Here is a 12,520-nt window from a genome sequence, read left to right on the forward strand (position 1 = left end):
ACACTCATACACTCCCTCCTCTCCTCCCCTTTAATAAAGGTCCCTAACCTCTGTTTTTATATATGAAATCACTGACCTCAGGCTGATGCCAGTCCATCGACACATGTTGGACGCGACGTTAAACCCAATTTCACCTCACCTCACCATCGACACATGCTGGGTAGAGCAACTTACTTGACATATAATTCAAGTGTTGATCAGTCGTAAATATTACAATTTATTGGCTCTAATATGGTTGTAATATTTTGTCTGCACTATGTACACAGGCAGGTTTCTATTTGCTGTAGTTACAAGCTGACCATACAGTCAGCCTGGGTGTGTTGACTTTAGTAATGAGCATGGACAAGTCAAGGTGTAGATCTTCCACTCATCCACACCTTGCACTGAGTGCATGCATGTCGCAGGGGATATCACATGTCAGGGGTACTGACTGGCAACAAGTGGGGCGGTGGTGATATCGCATGTCGAGGGTACAGACTTGCAACAAGTGGGGCTGTGGTGATCATGCATCCTGCCAACTGTTCCTACTATGAAGGAGTATTTAAAATGAAGCGGACGAAGCCTCCAAATGTTAAGAGAGCCAAGATAGTTGCCAAGCTGGTCCAACTGTTAGATGCTCAGGGTGAGTTGATACACCAATGTCGCAGTTGGTGCTGGACAGTTTTGAGTATTGGCTCTTGGCTCCATTTTCGGGAGATTTTAGGGTCATTAATTTGATTTTTGTTACTGGAACTTATTAGACTGAACTGAATTTTACTAGACTCAGGCTTCAGACTAGACTGAACTGAATTATACTAGACTCGGGCTTCAGACTAGACTGAACTGAATTTTACTAGACTCGGGCTTCAGACTAGTGGCCAAAGTTGTGTAGTGATCTAGTGGGTGAATACTTTCAGCAATGTTCAAAATATAGTCCATGTGTATCACAGTTAAAGGGGACAATGGGTGGTCTTGTGGTTCATGAGGTTGCTAGTCATGATCTTCACCTGGGTTTTAATCCACAGAGGGGATAAAATATATATGTCCTATAGTGGTGTGCTGATGATTGATTATAATGAATGACTGATTGGTTACCCAACACCGAAGCAATGCGTGTGACTGTTAGTTATGAAAATAATCAAATTTTGAGAGGAAATGGGTTTTTTCAAATCAATTTTGTTTTCAAAATATTCAAACATTCTTCTGTAAATATTTACTCATGAACACATTTTATCATCTATAGACAATCAACAACCAGTGTTTTCATTCTTGGAATAACAACCTCGAAATCAAGTTAAAATTTTTGACATTTAATGTCTTGAAACTACACACAGAAAAGGATATTTGACTATAATCTATGATTGATCTGATGGAACTAACTGATAATAACCCCAATGATGAATGATAAAACCCCAACGGATTCCCAACACTGCTATACTATTCCTTATAATATATACAAGATGTTATTATCCATCAGACCAATTTATAGGAGGGGTATATTTTTACATGTGGTCTGACGTCCTGAGAGTTAGGCCCCTTAGTTGCAAGGAACCCCAGTCCTGGGTTTGAATCCCATGCTCATGGGTGATATTTCTAAAATACTTTCAAACAGCATAAATCCCAATTCACTCATTTGTGTAGAAAGTAAGTTGCTGTTCTAACAACATGATCAGGCACCTGCATTGACATGAATGCTGAGATCTTTCATTTGTTTGAAGTATTCATGAACACACAATGTGACCCTTGAAGATCTGGCGTAGAATAGGTCTTCAGCAACCCCTGCTTGCCGTAAAAGGTGACTATGCTTGTTAATATAAGAAGCGACTAACGGGATCGGGTGGTCAGGCTCGCTGACTTGGTTGATGGAAGTCATCGATCCCAATTGAGTGGATCGATGTTCATGATGTCAATCACTGGATTGTCTGGTCCAGACTTGATTATTTATAGACCACCGTCATATAGCAGGAATATTGCTGATTGCGGCGTTAAACAACAAACAAACGAACACACAAACAATTGATACTTTTCATTGATACTTTTCTTTGATCTCATCTGCTTTATGAAAATGATTTGATACAAAAGAATCTTTTCCATTTATCATTATTCCCCATAACTATTATCTTGAATCATTTCATTCTCAATTGGGGACACGGGTGGCCCAGTCGTCTAAGGCGCCGCGATTCGCTGTGCAGAGTTGCGTCCCTTGGGCACGCCAGAAACCTATGATTGTGGGTTCGAATCCCGGTTCGCCCCGATTATGTTTCTAGGTTTGTCAGCACCATACCCGTGCTCGTGGGTTTCACCGAAGTGGTAAACGTCTGAGACCTGCATCACTTCGGGCTTTCCTCACACCTTAAGCTGACACGCCGTGATATAAGCGGCGTTAAACCCAACTCACTCACTCACTCACTCATTCTCAATTCGACATGTTTTAACCTGATTGACTCTTGTTGATATAACAGACTGTGGTCTCAATAACACTGATCACTGAGTAGTCATTATCACATCTGTAAAACAGATCAACACAGATCTGTTGTAATCCTGGCACTTAAACATGACATGAAATACAGAGGCTGTGATGTGTGACGTCTCTGTGACACAGATTGTGTGTCACTTGTCCTCTTACCTCCATTGTGCGGGAGCATCCTGCCGGCTGTGGCTGGTGAGTTGTAGCGAGATATTAATCACTCACACCACACTGGGGCCACCTGGAGACAGGTGCCACTGAAATGGTAGAGACCACATGTTGAGAAGTGAACGTCAGCTATGGATAAGAAGAGGCTGTGTAAGGAGTGCTATGTGCATGGAAAGTTGCACACGTTTTTGCAAGCTGTACTCAGTGTTAAAGAACACCAGGAACACGGTAAGTAAATTACATGTCTACATCTATGTTCAGTGTTAAAGAACAAGATAGAACATGGGCCATGATGATTGGGAACTACCAAGGGTGTAACCTGTGAAGATCTGGACCAGAACTGGTCTTCAGCAACCCGTGCTGTCATAAGAGGTGACTGATGGGATAGGGTGGTCAGGTTTGCTGACTCTCAATCACTAGATGGTCTGGTCCGCCATCATAGAGCTGGAATATTTGCTGGGTTTAGCATTAAACAACAAACAAACTAAACCCTAGGACATGGGGATTGGGAACTACCGATCATGCTACATGTCAGAACCACCTCGGACGTGGGGATTGAGATCTACCAATGATGTTACATGTCAGAACCACCTCGGACGTGGGGATTGAGATCTACCAATGATGTTACATGTCAGAGCCACCTCGGACGTGAGGATTGAGATCTACCAATGATGTTACATGTCAGAGCAACCTAGGACTTGGGGATTGGGAACTACCAATGAAGTTACATGTCAGAGCCACCTCAGACGTGAGGATTGAGATCTATCAATAATGTTACATGTCAGAGCCACCTCGGACTTGGGGATTGGGAACTACCAATGATGTTACATGTCAGAGCAACCTCGGACATGGGGATTGGGAACTACCAATGATGTTACATGTCAGAACTACCTCGGACATGGGGATAGGGAACTACCAATGATTTGACATGTTAGAACCACCTCGGACATGGGGATTGGGAACTACCAATGAAGTTACATGTCAGAACCACCTTGGACATGGGGATTGGGAACTACCAATGATGTTACCTGTCAGAACCAGCTTGGACATGGTGTTTGGAAACTACCAATGATGTTAAATGTCCGAACCACCTCGGATATGGGGATTGGGAACTACCAATGATGTTACATGTTAGAACCACCGGGAACTACTAAGGGTGTTGCATTTAAGAACCACCTTGGATGTGGTGATTGCAAATTACCAAGGTATTCAGGAGCCACTGTGAAAAGGACTTAAAATTTGATAAAATACCTTGAAAAAGAATTGAATATTGCAACTATTGTTAACTCTGCAGTTCACTTTTTATTTCTGTACATGAGGCCAGTGGCCCATATACAAGGGTAATATAATAGCAATGAGAGCTCAGGTTGGTAATCCTTAAAAATCATCAAAATGCCTTATGAAAGAATTGAAGTGGGCAACCATTGTTAACTCTGCTGTTAAGTACCCCAAAATAATTCTCTAAAAATTGAAGGTGACACGTAGAAGTCCACAACCTATGATCAGTGAAACTGTTGAATCACTTGTGTGGCCTGGAGTAGTGTAATCAGTAGCTGGATATACATATGGAAACGTTCTGACAATGAAATGATGTGGGATTGTCCACATAAATATGTTTATAAGCACACATTTGTGTTAATTGTAGTTTTAAAGAATATGATCCCTGCCTTGAAATGGCTCTTTGACCTTCATGTATAAGAAAGAAGAGGCATATGATTTGCTGGCTAAAGTACTGTGTGCACCATGGTTCTGTTGTAGCTTCAGTAATGCAGGGTATCGAGGACATTATTTTTGAAAAAAACTTACTTTTTAGGGAGGTGTCACAGCGCTCTGAGTTGTTTCAAGTCTCAGTGCAGAGTGAAGTCCCATTGTATGCAGAACCTCTTGTTTGTGTCTTCAAATCCCAGATTTGACATAGTTAGTATCGTTGGTTTCTCAGCAACATACCTGTGTTCTTGGATGTTGCCAAAGTGGTAAACATCTACCACATGCATCCCGTAGGTTTTAAAACTAAGAACAGACCAACACAACCGAACTAAGTCACTGTCAAACGTGACTGACCTGAGTCACTCAGTCATCCATTGAAACAGGGTAGCATCTGTAGTTGAGGTAGTCATCAGGACCAGGGTCTTGTCCCTAACGTGATCGTAACTCCCATACCTGAACATAGACCTACGATAGTCTTAGCGCTATGGTTGTTTTGTACAACGGCACCCAGATGAAGGGTCAAGATTGATGAAAATCTGGGATTCAAACCCATTCCCTACTGATCCTTGGCCTAGAGACATTATACCACATGGCTAACTGAAGCATCTTGGTCCACAGGGTGGAGGGAGCAGGTTGTGCAGACACGCACCAGTGTACCTGCCGCGCTGAAAGAAAGTCTACTTATCCCAGCAGACATTTCTGTGATTTGGTTTTGAAATAAATCAACATGATCAAATGGCTGATTGCTATTAGATTGATATTGTTTCTTTCATTTCAACCGCCATGCGAGTCTAGTATCATGTTCATGAATTCCTTTCTTTGTACAGGGTTTATGCAGATAAGTTTTGAATCGTACAAATTTGGTGTTGATCCAAGTTGTCAGGGATCTGATTACTTCCAGTATTAATGACCACCCGTTGGAACACTATCAGCCTGGAATTCTCCCTGTCAATGACATCTTATCCCAAACCGGTTGAATGCTTACATTATCAGGCAGGTATCAGAGCTCTAGGAGACTTGATCGCTCGGTTGTTATTACAGCCTACAAGATTAGGGAGAAGCATGGCTGAGGACCAGCTAGAAGTTGTGAGCAGGGCTGGAGACACACACTATTACGTGTAGTGTATACAGCTAGACATTCCTGGGGGGAGTGGATCGTTATGTGGATAGAAAGCTAATGGGAAGCCTGAATTGCACGGATGTGTCGTTTGTGATCCTTCCTGATGGAAGTTCTGTGTTTTGATACATGAGGTTGTGGGAGTACCCAGTGGAAGTGGACATGGAATTAGTTTTGTTCCTAACATGATCAAGGATTGTCATTGGAAATGTGTATCACCAGGCATTTGATGTTAAGCTCTTACTGAACACATCTTAAAGGGAGATAGGCTTGGACAAATTGGCAGGCCTGGGCTGTATCTTCTGGTACACTGAGGTTGTGAGAGTGGACCATGGAACTAGTGTTGTCCATCAGGGTTACTGGAAATGTGTATCCTCCCCATTTGTTGGCAAAGGTTTTACTGAACACAACTTGGCAGTTTGATAAAACTGTTTAGACACAGCTTTGCTTGTCTGCCAACTCAGATGTTGTAATGTATATCAGTATTACATTTCATGATAACTGTTTACACAGAGACACTGCCTAGTATCACAAAAGGCAGTAATTGGGGATTCCTAGACCTGGACAGCATACAGGCGCTAGACCGTGAAGAAACATCTCAGTTCTTGTAACATAAGTGTGATCAAACTGTTAGCGCACAGTGACGTTTATGGGCTTGACAACCTGGTGTATATATCAATCTCATTCGGCACAGTGATCTGAAGCATGAAAATCTCAGACATATTTCTGCTGAAGGGGGTGTCGCCTTCAACCCTGAGTGGGGGTAAGACTTTGGGTGGGAGCACTACCTCAAGTGTGGGGATGTTGGTTACAACACTGTGCATGCTGTGTATATCATGGAATTGTGGTTATGGAAGTTTGCTGTGGAAATAATTTCAAAGCACATGTGTGATTACTTTATATTGAAAATAATAGGTTATCATTTTCCCTCAAAATATTCCTGTCAAATACGTGTTTGATGGGTTCACAAGTACATAAAATCACCCAATATCAGCATGATCTGCACGCTATATGTTTTTAATATGCAGTATTTGAAATGAAATGTTATTCTCTAGGCATGCTAGGGGTGCAAGCTACAGGGATCCAGGACCCTTTATCTGAATGCATGGAAGATGTATGTCAGCAGGAACAACATCATCAACAGGACTAGACATGGCTACGAGCACTGACTAGTCAGTTAATCCAAGTGCGTTTGAAGCCTAGATGGACTCTCCCCAAATCTAGTTATTTTGCATAAACCACTAGTCTGAAATAAGCTGTGGACTAGTTGGATGTGATGAATTGTGTCCACCCATGATGGACATGTGGAGGATCATGTTGTTGTCAGTGATGTCGTCGTCGGTGATGCTGTAGGTGCTGCATCAGTGGTTGTTGTCAGTGATGCTGTTGTCGGTGCTGCTGTAGTTGCTGTAACAGTAGTTGTTTCCTATTTCAGAGAAGATCCCGATACACTACCGTGGTGGCAAGAGACCAATAGTTCCAGCTGCAGCATGTGCACATGACCTGAGTCGGCCGGATGTGGTCAGCCCGGATGATGATGAAAGTGTCGGCTCCCACCCACACAGTGCTCAGTTTGCACCTAAAGCTCAGAAAGCAGCAGCATTCTTACCAGGTAACCTGCACTGGTGATCACAAGATGTGGACAATTCTTAACAAATGTCTCTACTTGCAGTGATTTTCTGTAATATTTGTTGTTTTGAAAGAAGTTTATTTATGATTAATGGTATTTTTGATGTGATAAACCAGACTAATATACTAAGTATTAAATTGGATAAATAAGCAAATGTTTTCAATAAGCTCCCTACATCAGTACTTGATCTATGAACTACTGCGTTAAGTTCTAAACAAGTTAAGATTAGGGTTCTCATGTGTGGGCGTTTCTGTAAATAATACAAACTTAAAAAATTAGCATTGGTGATTTATCTAGAATACAAAATCGTGAAGTCATATTCACTGCAGTTATTGATTTGGAAAGGAGAGATCATTCTTGTTACATATAGGTGATATATGTCTTTGTGTTGGGGAAAAAACCATCAAACCCTTCAACCCTGTGTATAAGACGACCCCCTTTGAAAGCCCCCCAATTCTAGGTACGCAAAACTCGTCTTGTACACAGTGATATATGGTAGAAGACCATGAAATATGATTTACTGGCAAAAGTTCTCAATCTCACTGAGGTTCCAACAGCCACAGGACTTCGTAGAATACTAAGTTTTCAAGATCCAATGGAAATTGGTGTGAATAAAACCGTAATCGCTTGCTCAGGGACATCCTTCATGCTGGGAGAACAAAAGGAAGTCTTTTATGTGATTTACACTTGTGTGTGGAAGATATTCAGGTTTAAGGCATAAAATGGAATTACTGGATAATAAACAAATCATACTTGATTCCATGCCATTTGATTGGCTAACGAAGAAATGTTTTGCATTTATGCTTGCATGAAGCAAAGAATATTATTCCATGCCCGCTAGCGGACTGCTGTTTCCTGATTGGCTGATTATAGCTTCAAAAAGGTTGTATTTGTTGTATTATTGCGCTGAATGATGTCACAGATTTTGTGTTGTTGTCCACAGGTTTGTGTGTTAATGGCTAAATGAGCAGTCAGACTGTTTGTCTTACATATATTTAAAAGAATTGACTTCAACATGTTTTTGCATTTATGGAGGTATAAACTTAGAAATTGGTGTGCACACTGTGTAAATCTCGTAGCTGTGAGGATTTACACAGTGTGCTCAGCGGTATTTATGTTTATACCTCCATAAATGCAAACAAAATTTAAGCACTATGGTTATAACAAACTCGAAGGGACCTATAATTTTAATTGTAATAGGCGTATGTACAGCATATATACAGCAAATGGCCGTAACCTAAAAATGCAATTTGTTATATATCCTTTAGTTTGTTATAAGCGTAAGAGGCGACTAACAGGATCATGTGGTCAGGCTCGCTGACTTGGTTGATGCATGTCATCATATCCCAATTGATCGGTGCTCATGATGTCAATCACTGGATTGTCTGGTCCATACTCGATTATTTACAGACCGCCATCATATAGCTGGAATATTGTCGAGTGCGGCGTTAAACAACGAACAAACAAACAAACAAATGTAATAAGCGTATTGTTATGAAAATAGTTTACTGTATTTCTCTTTGTTGTACACATCCCCTGACCGGCACACATCTGTAGCTCCCCCACCACTGTATTTCTCTCTGTTGTACACATCCCCTGACCGGCACACGTCTCTAGTTCCCCCACCACTGTATTTCTCTCTGTTGTACACATCCCCTGACCGGCACACGTCTCTAGTTCCCCCACCAGTGTATTTCTCTTTGTTGTACACATCCCCTGACCGGCACACGTCTCTAGTTCCCCCGCCACTGTATTTCTCTTTGTTGTACACATCCCCTGACCGGCACACGTCTCTAGTTCCCCCGCCACTGTATTTCTCTTTGTTGTACACATCCCCTGACCGGCACACGTCTCTAGTTCCCCCGCCACTGTATTTCTCTTTGTTGTACACATCCCCTGACCGGCACACGTCTCTAGTTCCCCCGCCACTGTATTTCTCTTTGTTGTACACATCCCCTGACCGGCACACGTCTCTAGTTCCCCCGCCACTGTATTTCTCTTTGTTGTACACATCCCCTGACCGGCACACGTCTCTAGTTCCCCCCCCACTGTATTTCTCTTTGTTGTACACATCCCCTGACCGGCACACGTCTCTAGTTCCCCCGCCACTGTATTTCTCTTTGTTGTACACATCCCCTGACCGGCACACATCTCTAGTTCCCCCGCCACTGTATTTCTCTTTGTTGTACACATCCCCTGACCGGCACACGTCTCTAGTTCCCCCGCCACTGTATTTCTCTTTGTTGTACACATCCCCTGACCGGCACACGTCTCTAGTTCCCCCGCCACTGTATTTCTCTTTGTTGTACACATCCCCTGACCGGCACACGTCTCTAGTTCCCCCGCCACTGTATTTCTCTTTGTTGTACACATCCCCTGACCGGCACACGTCTCTAGTTCCCCCACCACTGTATTTCTCTCTGTTGTACACATCCCCTGACCGGCACACATCTGTAGCTCCCCCACCACTGTATTTCTCTCTGTTGTACACATCCCCTGACCGGCACACGTCTCTAGTTCCCCCACCACTGTATTTCTCTCTGTTGTACACATCCCCTGACCGGCACACGTCTCTAGTTCCCCCACCACTGTATTTCTCTTTGTTGTACACATCCCCTGACCGGCACACGTCTCTAGTTCCCCCGCCACTGTATTTCTCTTTGTTGTACACATCCCCTGACCGGCACACATCTCTAGTTCCCCCGCCACTGTATTTCTCTTTGTTGTACACATCCCCTGACCGGCACACGTCTCTAGTTCCCCCGCCACTGTATTTCTCTTTGTTGTACACATCCCCTGACCGGCACACGTCTCTAGTTCCCCCGCCACTGTATTTCTCTTTGTTGTACACATCCCCTGACCGGCACACGTCTCTAGTTCCCCCGCCACTGTATTTCTCTTTGTTGTACACATCCCCTGACCGGCACACGTCTCTAGTTCCCCGCCACTGTATTTCTCTTTGTTGTACACATCCCCTGACCGGCACACGTCTCTAGTTCCCCCGCCACTGTATTTCTCTTTGTTGTACACATCCCCTGACCGGCATACGTCTCTAGTTCCCCCGCCACTGTATTTCTCTTTGTTGTACACATCCCCTGACCGGCACACGTCTCTAGTTCCCCCGCCGCTGTATTTCTCTTTGTTGTACACATCCCCTGACCGGCACACGTCTCTAGTTCCCCCGCCACTGTATTTCTCTTTGTTGTACACATCCCCTGACCGGCATACGTCTCTAGTTCCCCCGCCAGTGTATTTCTCTCTGTTGTACACATCCCCTGACCGGCACACGTCTCTAGTTCCCCCGCCACTGTATTTCTCTTTGTTGTACACATCCCCTGACCGGCACACGTCTCTAGTTCCCCCGCCAGTGTATTTCTCTTTGTTGTACACATCCCCTGACCGGCACACGTCTCTAGTTCCCCCGCCAGTGGTGAGTGACTCACAGGAGAGAACAGGTCCCCAGTAACATATGTTTAATGTATGAGGGGACTTAATGAAATGGGTGGTAAGGCTTGGTACCTGGGTTGATTGCATATCATCATACCCGACAACAGTGGACATTGCTCATAATATCAATCACTGGTTTGTCAGGTCCAGAATCTAGAATCTAGCTGAGTGCATTATTACATCACACAGAACCTTCCTCCTTGTGCTCCTCACTGTATCATTATATCGCTCTATCACTGACAGGTGACCGGGTCATATTTGCTGAGAGTCCATCAGCGCCCGGCATCCCTGTGGTTTACAGGGCCCCGGAGGAACGGGCATCAAACCCAGACAGACTCAACTTGGACAGGTGAGTTAGGACATGAACCTGACATGAACACATGATGCTCAGGTTACAGGAGATTGTTGGTATAAGGTTGTACCAGTTGAGGAATTGGGTGTACCAGTTGAGGAATTGGGTGTACCAGTTGAGGAATCAGGTGTACCAGTTGAGGAATTAGGTGTAACAGTTGAGGAATTGGGTGTAACAGTTGAGGAATTGGATGTAACGGTTGAGGAATTGGGTGTAACAGTTGAGGAATTGGGTGTAACAGTTGAGGAATTGGGTGTAACAGTTGAGGAATTGGGTGTACCAGTTGAGGAATTGGGTGTACCAGTTGAGGAATTGGGTGTACCAGTTGAGGAATCAGGTGTACCAGTTGAGGAATTGGATGTAACAGTTGAGGAATTGGATGTAACGGTTGAGGAATTGGGTGTAACAGTTGAGGAATTGGGTGTAACAGTTGAGGAATTGGTTGTAACGGTTGAGGAATTGGGTGTAACAGTTGAGGAATTGGATGTAACGGTTGAGGAATTGGTTGTAACAGTTGAGGAATTGGTTGTAACGGTTGAGGAATTGGATGTAACGGTTGAGGAATCAGGTGTAACAGTTGAGGAATCGGTTGTAACAGTTGAGGAATCGGTTGTAACAGTTGAGGAATCAGGTGTAACAGTTGAGGAATTGGGTGTAACAGTTGAGGAATTGGGTGTACCAGTTGAGGAATCAGATGTAATGGTTGAGGAATCGGTTGTAACAGTTGAGGAATTGGGTGTAACAGTTGAGGAATTGGGTGTAACAGTTGAGGAATTGGGTGTACCAGTTGAGGAATTGGGTGTACCAGTTGAGGAATCAGGTGTACCAGTTGAGGAATTGGATGTAACAGTTGAGGAATTGGATGTAACGGTTGAGGAATTGGGTGTAACAGTTGAGGAATTGGGTGTAACAGTTGAGGAATTGGGTGTAACAGTTGAGGAATCTGATGTAACAGTTGAGGAATTGGGTGTAACAGTTGAGGAATCTGATGTAACAGTTGAGGAATTGGGTGTAACAGTTGAGGAATCTGATGTAACAGTTGAGGAATTGGGTGTAACAGTTGAGGAATTGGGTGTAACAGTTGAGGAATTGGGTGTAACAGTTGAGGAATCTGATGTAACAGTTGAGGAATTGGGTGTAACAGTTGAGGAATCTGATGTAACAGTTGAGGAAGTGGGTGTAACAGTTGAGGAATTGGGTGTAACAGTTGAGGAATCGGATGTAATGTTTGAGGAATCGGTTGTAACAATTGGGTGTACCAGTTGAGGAATTGGGTGTACCAGTTGAGGAATTGGGTGTACCAGTTGAGGAATCAGGTGTACCAGTTGAGGAATTGGATGTAACAGTTGAGGAATTGGATGTAACGGTTGAGGAATTGGGTGTAACAGTTGAGGAATTGGGTGTAACAGTTGAGGAATTGGGTGTAACAGTTGAGGAATCTGATGTAACAGTTGAGGAATTGGGTGTAACAGTTGAGGAATCTGATGTAACAGTTGAGGAATTGGGTGTAACAGTTGAGGAATCTGATGTAACAGTTGAGGAATTGGGTGTAACAGTTGAGGAATTGGGTGTAACAGTTGAGGAATTGGGTGTAACAGTTGAGGAATCTGATGTACCAGTTGAGGAATTGGGTGTAACAGTTGAGGAATCTGA

The 12,520-nt window shown here is 43.5% G+C and overlaps 1 protein-coding gene across 10 annotated transcripts in view; it reads left to right on the forward strand.

The window, feature by feature from the left end:
• The window catches only part of LOC124147073 (leucine-rich repeat-containing protein 49-like), a 69,892-nt gene that overhangs the window by 14,535 nt on the left and 42,837 nt on the right, over window positions 1-12,520 (forward strand). For 7 of the 10 annotated variants that reach the window (XM_048402919.1, XM_048402923.1, XM_048402927.1 and 4 more), the window contains 2 exons: window positions 6,874-7,050; window positions 10,759-10,864. In XM_048402919.1, the coding sequence (XP_048258876.1) occupies window positions 6,874-7,050; window positions 10,759-10,864 (283 nt within the window). Of the gene's footprint in view, window positions 1-374; window positions 623-2,641; window positions 2,843-5,984; window positions 6,202-6,873; window positions 7,051-10,758; window positions 10,865-12,520 lie in introns of those variants that run through there. The other 3 variants (XM_048402930.1, XM_048402932.1, XM_048402943.1) reach the window with 3 other exon arrangements.

This window comes from Haliotis rufescens, unplaced genomic scaffold (genome assembly GCF_023055435.1).
Source record: "Haliotis rufescens isolate VD_foot unplaced genomic scaffold, xgHalRufe1.0.p SCAF_1, whole genome shotgun sequence".
In the NCBI taxonomy this organism is placed as follows: domain Eukaryota; kingdom Metazoa; phylum Mollusca; class Gastropoda; order Lepetellida; family Haliotidae; genus Haliotis; species Haliotis rufescens.